We start from the raw sequence: 16,840 nt of genomic DNA on the forward strand, positions 1-16,840 counted from the left end.
TCATCTTTGCTTTGAACTCCAGATACTGCCCATGAATGGCATGATGGTCTTCCTGTTTGAAAATCACTTCAAGATGATTAAGAAGAACCTGTAAGTCTTCCCTCCCATATTTCATCAGAGCTGCCCTCTCATGAGGAAAGTGCTTGTAGTCGAATACTCTAAAGCATCTCAAAGGTTCTTCATTGAAGTTTCCAAAAACTGAAGGAAAAAAAACATGAAATAAAAGAAAATTCCATTAAAGCAGTAACTCGTGTTTACTTACTAGGAATAAAGTTCAGGAATGATCAATATATTTGCCTTTTTTAAAGAAAGTTTTGAATCTTTTCTTATACTCACCGCTTGTCAGTGTAGCTTATCATGTCATCAATGATGTCAGTCACACATGCTGGATTGGGCATTTCCCCTTTCAAATCCATGCTCTTGTATGTCTTACTGGTGGATTCAAAACTTGAGATGAATGTCATATAATAACACAAATTAATCCATAATTTTCAAACAGAATGTAAAATTTAATTGTATATTCAATATTATCATAAAGGTACAAACCTGCTTTATACCACTCAAGTGAGCCAAGGGTATGTCAAGTATATCTGAAAGTGCCTTCACTTCTTGTTGTCTCTTGAGGCTGTAGTGATAAAACAGGAAAATCCCCTTTACAGTCTCCTCAAACTTTTTCAGATATGAACTAGCTTTGACGGCATCCAGAGCTGCAAGTTTGAACTTGTGAGCAACACAGTGTATAGGAAATATCCATGGAGCACAGTGTAATAAATATTTCATAGTTCCATTTTTTAATCCCTGCATCACATTGGCACCATCAAAATTGGCACATACAATGGTTGGTTTCCTGCTAGTAACATCACTTAGATCGGCCAGAGTAAGACCCACTTTCTCCAAGCCCATTTCAATGCCTTCCTTTACTCCCAAGGCATCAGCTGATTTCAACTCCTCAGTTCTGACAAATGAGGTTTTCAGTTTTCCATTGTCCAGGTATCTTACATGCACTTGCTCTGATATGGTAGCATCAGTACTTCCATCAGCAAGAATGGAAAGGAATTTACTGGAATTCAGTCTTTCCCTAACTTCTTCTCTCAAGACTTGACTGATTGATAGAACAAAGTCTCTTGCCCTGAATCTGTTCTTTTAATTCACGCCAAGTTCAACACCGTTCTTCTCCTGGAGTGCACACATCATTTCCATATCAGAAAATGGTTTTCCATTAACGGGCTAGGGTGTAGGCTGAGTTAAAGAGAGCTCTCGTTTTTTTTTTCATTTCAGTCTCATTTAGTTTTGAAAGGGCCTTTCCTAGTGGAGTGTCGGCAACTCTGACTTCACTGATTTTCTGCACATGTTGGCTAGTGTCATGCATATATTGTGCTACACAGGCTTTGTGGGGTCCAGACATGTCATGAGACTTGATTGGTTCAATCCTGAAATTGTCACTTCCACTGACAAATACACTGGGTGAATTTCCTACTTGTGCCAGTTTTGGATATTGTTTGCAGCAACTGCAAAACATCTTTCCTTCCGAGCCAATATATTCAAGCCACGGATAACAATCAACTCAATGCGGCTGAAAATTTCTCTGTCTCTTAGTAGTGTCATATTTGACATTTTTTGCCATCACAGATTGTTGCTTATGTCTCTTTGGAGAAATAGCTACCACACACTCGGTATCTGTCTTACGTTTTATCCCTCCATTTTCAAACAAATTTACTTTCTCCGAATTGCTGTTATTACCTTCCTTGCGAAAATAATTTAGCAAACTCATTTTATCCACAGAGTAACTATCAGCTTGCTTGACAACTACTTCTGATGTCATCATAACATCAATTTTCACTTTTAAATACGAACTGAAACAGCTCATTAATTAGAGTAATTGTTTCACTTCAAACACAATATCGCACATGGAAGTTAATCATCTGTATAATCAATTATAAATTAAAGAATCATTACTGTCATTTAATCAGTTCATAAAGGAAACCAACACTGTTGTCAGTAAAGTACGTTTCATTAATTTAATTACACTGACTCGCTGATTAAAATCATTGTGAGCCACTCGTTATGGTCCAGAGTGAGTAAACTCATTGCAACAAAACCGCTTACAACACTGCTAATTGATCATAATGGTTTTCTTTTGTTTGACGTGTTTTGATTTGCCGATAATTTGGTCGCTTAGCCTAATATGCAGTCAAGCGGTAACAGGATGTAAATGTATACACGAAGAGGGGTAGAATCAAGTATTCAGTACACCCAGAGGGCACACAGGGGCTCGTTACAAAGAAAATCAAGGGATGGGGGGTTCTAACCTGTAATAATTATTACAGGTTAGAACCCCCATCCCTTGATTTTCTTTGTAATGAGCCCCTGTGGAGGGCATGATTGGCCAAATAAAGGTAGATATAGTGATTAAAGCACGAAAATAAGGACTTGCCCAACTTTTTTAAAAAAAACACTTGTCCCAGACTAGCAACTTGGAAAATTTTACTTGCCAGACTTCAAAAATTACTAGTCCGGAACATCGGGCTATGGGATTTGCTCAGCCTTGCAGTGGTAGAATTGATTGCATGTGATCCAAATGTTCATATGTGTAGGATTTCATATGGTTATATGAAATAACTTCCTGTGTTGTTAGGACGATACAGATCATCTTGAGTTAACGATAATTACCTAATTATATCTGATTTTGTAATGCTTGGATAATCTTGTAGTTAAGGAATGCCGTGAGTTATATTTCTTTTGAATTTCATGCAATAGTAATCAAACATGTAGTAACATATGTAAAATTATACAGTAATATTTGGTAAACATTCACGTGGTAATTTAGGACTTGCCATTGAAGGCAAGTTCAATGTCCTACCTTACTAAGTCAGAATTTACCATTATGAGGTGTGTTGATAGCAACATGCTCTGAATAACTTTAAGTGAATTGTATGTACCTCGAAATAATGGGTATACAGTATTATGGGGTAAATTTGTCCTTTAAGGAACAGCTTTCTGAGAGAAAGATGAGACAGTCCGAAGACAGGAGTATGGGGAAAAGAAAGAAAGAAAGAAGGACAAGGTCAGAATAAAGGGACCAGCAAGTCCATGAAGGGGCAGAACATAAAGTTTAGGAAGGATGAACTAGGAGACATTGATATATGGTCAGACAGGAAGGTGATGCAGTGAATCGTGGACATTGCGCTCTTTCACCTCTTGTTATGTTGATGTAATAAATCCAAATTGGACACACCATTTAAATTCTACTTAGATAATCTAACTTGAATTGGATTTATTGTTATTAATTTGTCCTTATTAAATTTGTTATTTTCTTGTAAAAAGGGGGCTCGTTATGTTTTATTTCTTCCCAGTATTCTTGCTCAGTCCTCTTTTGAAATTCCATTCTTCTTTCACTCCCCCCAGTCTATAATATCGAGGGAGGTCATCCTCTGGATAATGCCAGCCAAACCCAATTAACCACCTCTCTTACTAAGAGGGGGACGTTACATTATGTTATACTATGTATTTACAGTTATAGTTGGCAACATTATGTACTGATTCACTTTGCACAAAGTTTGAATGTCTATCCTCAAGGTTTGCATTCAAGACCTTAAGGTGTTTAATGAGATGCTTATTGTGGGGTTTGGTAGGGTTGGGGAGGGGTGCTTCCAACATATTATTAAATTACCAGAAAAGTCCCACCCCAGGCTTGATTTTGTAGGGAGTGAAATTAGTGATAGAGAGAGTTAAGGCTCCGAGCCCCCAGTCAGCAATGCCGACAGTTAAATTATTGAGAACACAAAAGGTGAAATTTAAAAGAATAACAATTTAATACATTTCAATATTCAAATGATAATAATTTCCCAATCACTCTTCTTCCTCATGACCAAATGATAGCTTATTGCATCCTTTGATTTATAGTGTGAGATCGCTTTTCCACCTGTCCTTGTTTTCTACTCATCTTTATCTCTTCTATCACGCCAATTTCTTCTCTCCTTCCGACTTCCCTCCTAACTCCTTCTCCTTGACTGCTCCTTCTCCAATTCCTCCTCCTCGACTCCTTTTCCTCCTCCTCCTTGCCTCTGCTCTTCAACTAGCCTTTGATTCACAATTGACTTCTCCACTAGTCTCTCTTCCGTCTCTCTCCTAGAGACTCGCTACTAAACCACACCGGAATTCTGTCTCCTGAAAGCTTCCTGTTGAAACACAAGGACGTTAGTCTACTTCCTTAGCCATCTCGTCTCACACTAAACCATTAATCAATCATCAGATAAAGACTATTACATTTTTTGGTCACGCATTCGTGCACATTGAAATACTCATACGCTCTTGTATGGTAAGCATCATAATAAAATCACATTATCAACTACTTATCATACAGACATCAATAATTGCGTCACATCAGTGTATATATTCTTAATCTCATTATACTGAACAATAGCACGGCAATCAGACGCATTTCTGTACATTACACTCTCAAAAGTGTACACAAATATGCAGATATCCATATTAACCAATTTTACACATTGCAACCATTTTCCAAAGTTACAGTTCAATTCAACAGTTGCAAAATCTAGAATATCACATGAATAAATCCACTAGTTTACTACAAAGTAACCAAATAGCAAATTACAATATTAATTCTAACCACGAGCTAGCAATCTACAGAATTCTTTACATAACCATGGCTCATTTCTCAAATACGCATGTAAATTAAACACTACAAAGGTAATTCTACGTACTAACGATTCTAGTAATGAAGTATACATACTGCACATAATTACAATTACAATGCCATAATATTCTGCAAGAATCGAACAAATAACTCACTGACCTTTATGAAGCTTTGTCTTTCCTTAGAATTTCCTAAGTTTTCCCACCAATTTATGAGTGGCTTTCCTGGAGTTATTGCTTTAACTTTCCAGCACGATGCTTTGCAATTACTGAAGTTTCTAGTCTAAATTACTCAGTTGAATTCAGATTGAAATGGTGACCACACCCTCTCTCAATTCCGATTGGATATCGATTCTACCCTGTTCTATTCAACTTAGCAGAAAATGCTCCAGCCGTCTGTCAACGTGGTGAGAATTAGGATTTTATTCCCCCAAAATTGCTTCAAATGCAAATGCGCGTTACTACACGTAATAAAAGAACAAAATCATAGCGACATTGCTTCTAACCAGTTCCTTTTTTCTTGACTTGTGTAATCGCGGGCAGGCAACGTGACACTCATTTTATGTTGATACTCACTTTGCCTCAGATCTGTTACAAAAGTGAAATTCTCTTTAAACTATTTTTTGCATTTGTAAGGTACACATGGGAATATAAAAAGTATTTATTATTATAATGAGGTACTGTAATGAAATATTGTAGAATCACTCTATATATCTGAATGTTTACCATGTCATTACTATATGCATACATTAAACACAGTGTGACACTTACATTTACTGTATTGCAAGACCACTGTATTTTATTTTATGACATCATGTGTGTTTTTACATTGAGATATAAATGACATATAAGCCCACATTTCATTGGCTTACAGTTTGTAATCCAGTATTTTCATTATATACTTTGTGTATTATGTTGGTTGTTATAATAGTTGTTAGCAGGTAATTTTCTTACATTATTATGCAGTTAGCAACCTTGTAACATCAAGGGTTGAAAATGTGGTCTTTATTTCCAGAAGACAATAGCAATAGCTATTTAACTAACAGTTATTTGTCTTCCCAAATTCTTGACAAAAGTATTTGTTACTGAATCTGAGATTTATACAAGTACCAACTCGTACTTACAGTTAATTTCAAACATTATAGCTCATAACTGTTTATTGATTGCAGTTCCCAGACCAAAAATAGATCATACAAGAAATGGAGCAAAGAAGAGAAGTTAGCAATGATGGAGTTTATGGAGGAGCATGGGATACCATCAGCAAATGTTAACAAATTCTGGGATGAGTGTGCACACTATATTTTCCAAACTACTGGCCTTGTGAAATCAGGTTACATTTAGCAAAATATAAACAGAATATGAATCTCTTTAGATCTTAACACTACCTACCTTTTAACTGTACCGTCACCCACTCTAGACCAATATACTTAAATTGAATACGTTTCATTAACTAGCTCATTGAACAACCTTCATAGAATTATTTTGTCTGAAATTTGTGCCCTCATCATTGCATTGTACTGATTAATTTTACAATGTTACAATTGCCCGGAGTCATTTGCTTTGAGAGCAATGGAGATGTTGGTCAGGTTATTAGTCTGTCCAGATTTTGGAATGTAGGTGTAGAAAAACACTTTGATAAAACAATTTATGTACAGCATGTCAGATAATTATGATACATGTTGTGATCTGAAAATATTTTATTAATGGTCTATGATTAGGAAATATTAGTTTTTATTGTCAGCTTGGTTTGGTTGTAAACTTCACACTTATTCCAGGTCTTTTCTTTTTAAAGGCCCATGAATTTCTACATGCTAGAACTGGTGAATAGTCTTAGTTTAGTGCATCATAATGGGTGAGGCTTCATTTTCTTGAGTTTTTGTGGCAAAAAGTCTATGATTTATTGCTAGATCGTCAAGAAACCAAAGGTTGATAGTTCAAAGAAATTGTTTGCGGCAATACCCCATTTAATGTATTTCCTTATCTTTGAATCATGTCAGGCATTATTGGCCACTTATCACAGGTCAGGCATTATTAGCCACTTGCCATAATTCAGGCATTATTAGCCACATGCCATAGGTCAGGCATTATTAGCCAGTTGCTGTTGGTAGGCATTATTAGCCACTTGTCATAGATCAGGCATTATTATCCACATGTCATAGGTAGGCATTATTAGCCATATGTCATAGGTCAGGCATTATGAGCCACTTGCCATGGGTCAGGCATTATTAGCCACTTGCCATAGGTCTGGCATTAATAGCCACTTGTCATAGGTCAGGCATTATTAGCCACATGTCATAGGTCAGGCATTATTAGCCACTTGCCATAGGTAGGCATTATTAGCCACATGTCATAGGTCAGGCATTATGAGCCACTTGCCATGGGTCAGGCATTAATAGCCACTTGCCATAGGTCAGGCATTATTAGCCACATGTCATAGGTCAGACATTATTAGCCACTTGCCATAGGTAGGCATTATTAGCCACTTGCCATGGGTCAGGCATTATGAGCCACTTGCCATAGGTCAGGCATTATTAGCCACTTGTCATGGGTCAGGCATTATGAGCCACTTGCCATAGGTCAGGCATTATTAGCCACTTGTCATGGGTCAGGCATTATGAGCCACTTGCCATAGGTCAGGCATTATTAGCCACTTGCCATTGGTCAGGCATTATTAGCCTTTTTCAGTTCTTGTCACTGATGTTGAAACATATGTGCCATAATAAGGATTGACATTTAAAGCTAATTAATTTTGTTGAGTAATTAAACTTTATTAGTGCATGCGAAATCATTAAAGCCAAGGCCACACTATAAAAAAATAATGGAATGCGGTCTTGGGTTTAAGTCTCACTTGGCCATTGTGGGTGAGGAAGCTTGCCAGTAGCTTCCCATGGGTCGGTGGTTCTTCCCAGGGTTTTCCTGGGTTCTTCCTCCACCAGTTAAACTGAGAAATGGAAATAAGTTCACAGCAACAACAATAAATCAATCATACCTAAGCAAACAATATGGCCACCTGGAAGTGTTTGTCTACTATTTTCATGCAAATATTGGCTCTGAAACTAGATTAATGTGCTTATTTTGAGCGAAAACATTTTAAAGAATGTACACTGACCTACTTAGCCTAATATGTTTGATTATTTGGTTGTAGCATGTACAGTCATATAGCTTGTGGCTGTGTAATCCTTTTATGTTTTTATCTTGATTAGGTATGGTGTGTGTTTTAAAAATCTTTATATGAATTGTTCTATATGTTCAGGAGCTTCATGCAGATCACAGCATGCTAGGGTGAAATGCTTGTTCCCTTCTGCATGTTTGGCCACTGATGAAAGCACCACCATTAGTGACGTGTCCAACAGTTCAACAAAAAATGAAGCATCGACTCAGTATGATCACATTTATACTTGTACAGTATCTACACAAACAGACCCAGTCTTACCAGTCTTGGGTATAAGGGATAAAAACCGAAGGTATAAATTTGCTTAAAAAGCATCACACCGTAATACAAATTTTAGAGGTAGAGATAGTGCAGAAGGTAGGTTTTTGAGCAGGCATTTTAAGTTGAAATTAAATATAGATAAATTTCATTAAATTGTGATATAATTCAAAATCTTTTACACCTAATGGCAGTCTTTGGATATAAACAATTGACAGGTACTGTAGTCCAAAAATCAGAAAAGACTGTGTAACTATAATCTTATTTTGTTTCAGCAGATATTATCTTACATGCATTGCTGCAGCCAATCAAAGTGATATGTGATAAATTGCCAACATAAAAAAATGAAGTGGAAACATTAGCTATCAAATTATCAGATACAAGATTATCATCATTTGATGATGTAACTCTCTCTGATAGAGCAAAATCGCTGCATGCTGCTCTATATACTTCCACTGAAACAATTGAAGAGATTGTGTTAAATAGCAATTCACTCAGAAAAGCTGTAAAGATGTTATTCATTTGGGAAGTTGAACAAAAGGCATCTTCAAAACGTATAAGGGATTAAAGCAGCATCTTATATCCTAATAGTGACTGAACAGCCTTTTCATGGAATGATATATGCACAGAACTTTTTCTGAGTACCCCGATATTGGCTGAAGTATTACTAGCAGTAGCATTGCCAACAGGCAAACTTGACATGACTCAGCCCATTAAGTCACTTCTGCCCAAGTTAGGACTTGTATACTCAATACTTATGAGCAATAGGTTTGTGGAATTATCACTTGTACAGAAGATATTGGCTATTACTATGAAAAATGAACAGACTCATGGAAAGGTCTAAGTTATTTTCATTTGTTATGTATTGTTATAATTGCAATATTCCAACAGTTTAACTTGTTGACAATGCATGGCATACTTTCTGAATTTTCATGGTTTTAAACATTTTATCCCCAAATTTTTTCAGTGCTTGAACACATTAATAGGAAGCTAGCACTCAGTATATTATGTAGTCAGATGGTGCATCTCAGAATTATTATTTTTATTTTCAGAAGACATTATTGTTACTTGCATGTTTTAATCAGCTTTGGTTCGTCTTTCCTTAAAGTCACAGGATACTCTTTTAGACCACCTAAAAACAGACATTGAATTCTCATCATTTTGAAATAATCATAATCTAGAAGTCAGTAGTTGTGACCAGTATTGCCAGCTAGTAGGGAAAGTTATTTCCTATTGATACATTTGATTTTTTTCATACATGATAAAATTTGGGTGACACAATGATTGAGTTGGACACTTTTATTCACCTTTACTTATTTGTTACAAGATTGCTGCCCTCTCACCCAAATGTTTCTAACTGCATCTTGATATTTTGCATGTATATTTTCAAAATCTTGCATGTGAATTTGTTATATAGTTCAGAATGATTTTATTTTGTTTCTCAGAATTGTTTTCATGTTTTATATGTTCATTATTTCTGGCCCTTTTCTTACCCTTTTTCAGATTTCTGAAGGAAAACACACCTAATGGAGGTCTTACAAGGTGACAAGAACAGCTTTAAGAAACTTTTATTCTACCATGTAATTAAGTTTCTGAGGAATATACGAGTCATTTCCAGTTCTATTTACATGTTCTTTAGATTAAATAACAAGTAATAACTTGAAATTTTATATGGATAAAGGGTGAGTAAAATTTCAAACCCTTTTTAGCTGAATAGTAAGTGCATAACCTTACTGCTTAGAAATGTAACCAGCATAATCAAGTAACAGTAATTATCATTTAAACTTTAATGGATCAAACATGAACCAAACAATTTCATAAAGAAACTTCAGTTTCAATAAAATGTTACACAGTTAATAATATTATATTTAAAAATACTAGTATACGTTGTAAATGGCTGACAGGATATGATCAAACTACATTGTCAAATGCACATTGTGAATCAATGCCATGATATAACACTCATTTTCTATTAATGTTTATTTATAAGGTTTATTTTGGATGCATGGCTTGGCATTATAAGCTACTGTAAGTGGCCGAGCATCTGTAGACACAGATTCAGGTTCAAATCATGTCTGGCAGATCACTCACATGCTGCTAGTTTATTATACATTTGTCAATTTTATAAGCAGTCAGCTATCACAGATGACAATATTTTATGTTCAGTGGTCAAGTTCAATATCTTATCTTTTATTGTAGATACATGTACATGTACATTTGAAGCATATGAGACCTTTTCTCAAGTATAAAAAATAGGAGACATCAGTATGATAATATGATACAAGAAGGTTTCATTGATTTCTTTCTTGTTCCCAACAGGTTTTTGATAGATTGCAGATTCTGGGTGTGTCCAGTAGCTATGAAGCTACCATTAAAGAAGTTGAAAAATTAGACAATTCGTGTTTTAAGGAGCTGCAGTTAGCAGGCAGGGAAGGAAGAGTTTTCAGAATTGTTGGTGACAATGTAAATTTTACAACTGGGGTGTGACATTAAAGGGAAAATAATCATGGAGGGACATGACCTTTGCCAATCTACCAGACCAGCCACAGGGTTCGGTTCAAGACCTAGCCTTGGATCAGCTATCTCCATCAGAGAGAGATGAGAGGAGGTTAAAATCCATCTATACAACCCTGATTTTAAATGCAGCAGTGTATTATCTCCCCTTTCTGAAAAAGTTTAAAGATTTTAATTGTAGTGAAATTGAAGGTGAATTTTCTGAGGAGCTTGCAAATAAATCAGTCATAATTCCACTTCAAGTTCTTTTCAATGAACAACAGTATAGTGATGTCTTTAAGATGATACAGTCATACACTGAAATGATAGATGAAATCTGTTGATGCACAGATCATCCTCCATTGCATATAGGTGGTGATCAATTGACCAGGGAGAGATTTAGTGGTGCAAAAGGATTACATCAAGGTGTTTTTGATGCCAGAGAGAGACTGAGGGATCTGTATCCAATTACTTTTTAACTCTGGCATACAGCTATGTATTTCTTGAAAATGGCTTATCAGAAGCTCTTTAGTTTGGGTAGTTTTGAAACTGGCTCTGTGAATGGAGAGAGAATTCATATAAAGCGGCATGATGTGAATGCTGACGTGAAGAATCATTATGATGTAGAGAAAGATTTCTTTTTGTCATTGTTAAATCATACATTGTTGAGGCACTGTGTGATTTCTTTGGACTTTGTGATCTAAACAGTATTCCAACCAAGAACATACCTCCAGACCCTATAACACATATGTGGCTCCAGCATACTATGGATCATTTTATTGAAATGTATGTCTTCTCAGGGCACAAGATTCACATGATTGTTGAAGGAACTGTCAAGGATTCACTGATCCCCATTCAAGTTAAAGTTAGCGATGAGGAAGTTAAAACTATATATGTTTTGAAGCGAGGAAAAAAGACAGTTTTAAAGCCAATGGACACTGATCATGTGCAACAGTATGGCCATGCTGTGTTACAGGTTGGTTTACTATACATGGAGTTTTTGGTTGTGATACACAGACCTGACAGGGACAGGTTACTTGGTTGCCTTAAATACATGATTTTGATGTTCAAGAGTCATAACAGCAGAAGTAAATATGCTTTTAAAATCTTGCACCTATTATGCCATCAGCAAGCATCATATAGTTTGCGCACTGCATATCAATGTATCTATGGCCTTTCTGTCAACATCAGGGGGAAGAAAGATAATCTTTGTAAAAAGGACAAAAAAATGCTTAAAGGACTGGGCCCAATGAACAAAAGCAAAAACCTGCTGGCCAGATCTAAAGCAGTAGCTGTCATGGATGACATTGCTGATAATTTTGACAGTGTATCTGATGTAAAAATGAGGGCAGGCTATCACAAACCGAGAAACTCTCATACTGATGAGTTGAAAATGATAACATGATCTGCGAGAAGTGAAACCATTTGTACCACATTCAGGCAGGACTTTCAGTGCTCACAAAATTATACAGGCACCAGCAGATTCAGTAAACGGACTTGAGTTTGAGTCCTGGATTGATTATCACAAAGTTAGAGCGGCTTTTGAATGTGGAAAGTAACATTAAAATTCTAAAAACAATCAGTAAACCTCCATCATGGAATTTTCCAGAATCATCATCTGCCACAATACATACGAATAGCAGCCCATTTTAAATTAAACCTCAGTAGAATAAATTACAGAGTTGTCTGCCTTTATTCTCAGTTAATGACAGAAATATGTGATAAATTGTACATATTACATGCATAGTCATCTTACGTTGATGAAACATGGATTAATCAGTGTTGTTTTAAATTTTGCAATAGTTATTGCCAACTGCTCTGATGGCCTAAGTGGTTAGAGCATCCACCTCAGATGCAGGTCACAGGTTCAAAACCCAGAAAAGTCATATGAAGACTTATAAAAATGGTTCTGGCAGCTGCCTCGATTGGTGCTCAGCATTAAGAAGTTAGTGTTAGGACTGGTGGGCTTGGTGTCAGTATAACGTGACTGGGTGGGACACAATAAATGTCTGTGGCATTATGCCCCAGTGCTAGACATCACTATAAACTGCCACACTGCAGACATCATAGCGATATGACTGAAATTGTTATAGCTATGTTAAAAATCTAATCACACACACACAAAGTTATTGTCCCTTTTTTGTAATTACACCTGCAGGCATGCACTTGTACCACACTTGCTAATCAATGATAATCAATCAATAACATCAGAATAATTCCCCCCCCCATGCACTTGTGAGATGATGGGGAATTGGTGGTTTGTTTAAGTAAGCAATTTGAACAACATTTTTCAAGTTGTATTTCCAACTTTGGCAGAGGCAAGACATAGGCATTGCTCATTTGTTCTATAGTGATAGTGTCTTCAGTAGGTAAGTTTAGGGCTTATCTTTTTTCTCCTGTGATACATTTCCCACATTCTAAAGCTATTAATGTCATATATTTCCCTTTTTTGTCACAACACAACCATAGTCTCCTTCTGCTCCTGATACAAGTTTATGGTAATTTGAGAATGATGAATAATTTGTCATTAAAGTCAAATCCCAAATTCGAGGTGATGGGATGGGAGGCAGTGGTCTTATTTTTATATTATACTATCAACTACACACATGTCCACCTTTATTCTGTCCTGTTGGTAAGGTTATAGTCAATAGAAAATTAAAATGGATTTGAATCAAAAAGGGTGACAGGACATACATTTACTTGTGTGTGTGTGTGTGTGATTTGCATTTTTAACTTAGCTTTAAAAAATTTCAATCATATCGCTACGATGTCTGTAGTACGACATTTTATAGTAATGTCTAGCACAGGGACACCATGCCGCAGACATGTAGCATCATGTCCCACCCAGTAGCATTATCCTGATACCAGGCCACCAGTACTAACACTTATTAATGCTGAGCGCCTAGTGAGGCAGTTGTTAGTACCATGTTTATATGTCTTTGGTATGACTCGGCTGGGGTTTGAACCCTCGAACTACCACATACAAGGTAGATGCTCTAACTACTAGGCCACCAGAGCGGTCGACATTTACTTGCTTGGTCTGAATAACCTTTTATTTCCTAAAGATAACAAGTATTGCATTCAGTGAATCAGCAATGTACCTAGGAATGTTGTAATACTGAACAATTCCATATTTGTCGATAGGTATAATATGGAATGTTTCAGTTATGCATTTCAGTAACTCATCATTCAGGTGAAATGCAATTTCACCAGAAATATCAGCTCTCACATATTCCTTTAAAGCCATATGCACAAGATATCCATCTATTTGATTTTGTCCTGCAATCTGTTTCATACCAAATGCACTTCCAAGTACATCATTTTGACAAAGATCACAGCATATAAATTCAGCTGCCTCATATGGACAAGCAAAATAATTATTCGAAAATTGGCGTCTGCAGCCAGTTTCAATTGTTAAATATCCTTTCATATCCTTCTCAAGAAGTTTTGAAGAGAAGTCATTGTTGTTGTAAAAAGATTATGGCTTCAGCTTTAAGGCCATCCCTTCCTGCTCGACCAACCTCTTGAACATACTCCGAAGTGAAATGAAAATACGTATTTCTTTATTCTACATGGCTCTACCCTAGAATACAAGTTCTAAAGAATGTATGGCTTTACATGTGATGTACCATGCATTATAAGCAGACTTGATGAGCATATATATATATATATATATATATATATATATATATATATATATATATATATATATAACAGAGATCTCGGAAACGCATAATTACACGTATTTGGACGCCAATTTTTGATCTGGGACGCAGAAAATTACTGAGGCGGGAGTCCTCCGTACGCATGTACTAGGTGTGCGGCAAAATTCAAAGACTTGCCAGTACTGCTTCAGCCGCCTGCTTTGTGGGAAAATGTGATGATCAATTGGCTGTGCTGATATTTACAATGACAGAATTCAGTGACGGAAAGACCCCTTGATACATACATGTTGCCATTTTATATGAGTACGTATAAAAAGAACGTGATGCAATAGCTTGGCGGCGAGTTCAAAGGCTTTGACTGGCGGACGCGTGGGTAAATGTAGATATTTACAGTGACTGAATTCAGATGAAGAAAGACCCAGAGTTGTACATGTGGTCATTTATAAAAGTACGTCAAATAAACAACTTTAGCTTTTGTTATTGTGTTCATTTCCGAATGTAGCGGAATAAGCAGTGCACGTGACCTCAGAATCAAGACATGTTGAGACTTATACAAAATGCCATTCATACGTGGGTGACAAGTCGCCTAAAAATGTAAACTTCGCCTTCTTCTGTTAGGAAAGCGAAAACGATTACGCCTTGTGATTATTTAAGAGGTACATTGACTGACCAAACCATTTTTTTTAAAATGCCCCTCGCCTTAGCCCGGTTAGTTCTATTGTTGTAGCGAAATGTATTCATCAAGGCATCAGTAGCTAGGCCTAGTTTTTATATCAATTACGTTGACAAACAAACTCTTGCCCATTCACAAGCATATGTTTTGATAGCTGATTGACCATTAACACTTTTCCGAGTAAGGTAGCAACTATCAATTTCCTGCATGCTTTCCGTTGATGATAAAACATACAGACTTGTGTTTTAAGATCAGAATCGGTGATCTGGATATATGTTAACTGCCTCTTATACACTATTTCGTCATAAAATTAGTTTGAAACTGTAAGTGAACCAGTAGGCCTAACGGTAAATAATGGCGGACTTCGCTAAGTCTGGGATGTACCAGTTTATTAGATTGTTAGTTTTCTTAAATCATCGGGCAGATATGTTCAGAAAGAATATACAAATCGTTGAAAGCAAAGCCAAGGTATTATTTTATTAAAGATTTAACTTTAAAATGCAAATTATTTAGGTCAGAAACGTATGGGACAAAATGCTATGTTGTGGAATTCGCGAGATACGCTTTAAGGTCTCAGCTGTTTTCTGACTTAACATTTTTTTGCGAAGATACGGGAAACACAGCAAATCAGATACTATTTATTTGTCTAAAATCATCCAATTTAGTTGAAATCTGTTGATGTTGGAATAAAATCCTTTGAAAATGTTCATTCTTACTACATAACCCCCTTTTTAGTGTTTCTTTCTATAGCACATCTTCAGTAGAAACCCTCTAGGCTTCAAAAGGACTGCACGTGTATCTCATACATATACTTTACGAATACTTCACTGATGAACACTTATCCAAGTTTGAGTCACATTCTCTTGATGCATATTAAATAATTATCATGAAAACTACATGCATCCTGAGACTATGGCTGGCATGTGTTTCAGTACTAATACTGTACAAAGTGTATGTAGAATGTGTGTTTAAGCTGATGTCCATCGTAACACAAGTATAATTGATACTACTTTTTGAACGCTTTTGAGTCAGTTGATATGAATGTTACATAACTTATTTCTTATTAATGAACTCGTATGAGATTATATATACCCACACAAAACAATTGTAAGACATGCTGCCACGTTCAGTTTTTTTTTTCCTTTCCTTTCATATGTGTACACAAGGGCGTAAATTGAAATATGTATCGCATTTGCATATAACTAGATGTATTCAGTTATCAGAACATGACAATGACAGATGACAAAGAGAAACTAGGAAAGTCACATGCAGGTGTTATATTTGATACATTTCCATTTAAATCAAAGTAACTCAGGGTTACTGCTGTCCATATTTAATCATACAAGGCTCAATGATTTCTTTAATGTACATGTCAGTATGTTTTATTTGTTTTTATTTTTAAATCTAACAACACATTTGGTTAAATTGAGAAATCACTGTTAGAACATATATTTGGATGAATGATTGTGACAGTATAATAAATGAAAATACTGTACAATTTCATGTCATACTTCAGTAATGATGAAAAGTACAAAATAAATATGAAATATTTGTCTCAACTTGTCTACGATGTTAGCCTTAATAATGCATATCTCAACATTACATTGATACTGAAAAATTAAGTTTATACTAAGTTTTGGAATTTTATTAACTGAATATTGAAAACACCATTCATGATGGAAGCAAATCAAATTAGTGATGAGAATATTATAACTTCTGTACAGTGCTTAACATTAAATGTACTAATATTGTCTTTCAGTTATGATGATATAGTGAGTGAATTTTGAAGAATCTTACCAATATAAGCATGTGAATGAAACCTGAATGCAGTTCATGGTTTGTTTTGGAAATCTTTCAACACAGCAGCACATTAAATTTTTATCATGTGGAGATAATTAATGTGCCTTGCCTAATGAATAGAAT

At 35.8% G+C, this 16,840-nt stretch overlaps 1 protein-coding gene across 5 annotated transcripts in view; it reads left to right on the top strand.

The window, feature by feature from the left end:
* LOC149771975 (uncharacterized) overlaps positions 1-16,476 on the top strand; it is a 35,166-nt gene extending 18,690 nt beyond the window's left edge. For 3 of the 5 annotated variants that reach the window (XM_089947998.1, XM_089948000.1, XM_089947999.1), the window contains 4 exons: positions 5,826-5,986; positions 7,910-8,120; positions 9,590-9,628; positions 10,417-16,476. In XM_089947998.1, the coding sequence (XP_089804124.1) occupies positions 5,826-5,986; positions 7,910-8,120; positions 9,590-9,628; positions 10,417-10,573 (568 nt within the window). In that variant the 3' untranslated portion in view covers positions 10,574-16,476. Of the gene's footprint in view, positions 1-5,825; positions 5,987-7,909; positions 8,121-9,589; positions 9,629-10,405 lie in introns of all 5 variants that reach the window. The other 2 variants (XM_089948001.1, XM_089948002.1) reach the window with 2 other exon arrangements.
* The last annotated feature ends 364 nt before the right edge of the window (positions 16,477-16,840 follow it).

This window comes from Sinohyriopsis cumingii, unplaced genomic scaffold (genome assembly GCF_028554795.1).
Source record: "Sinohyriopsis cumingii isolate HCF-2022 unplaced genomic scaffold, ASM2855479v2 utg001542l, whole genome shotgun sequence".
In the NCBI taxonomy this organism is placed as follows: domain Eukaryota; kingdom Metazoa; phylum Mollusca; class Bivalvia; order Unionida; family Unionidae; genus Sinohyriopsis; species Sinohyriopsis cumingii.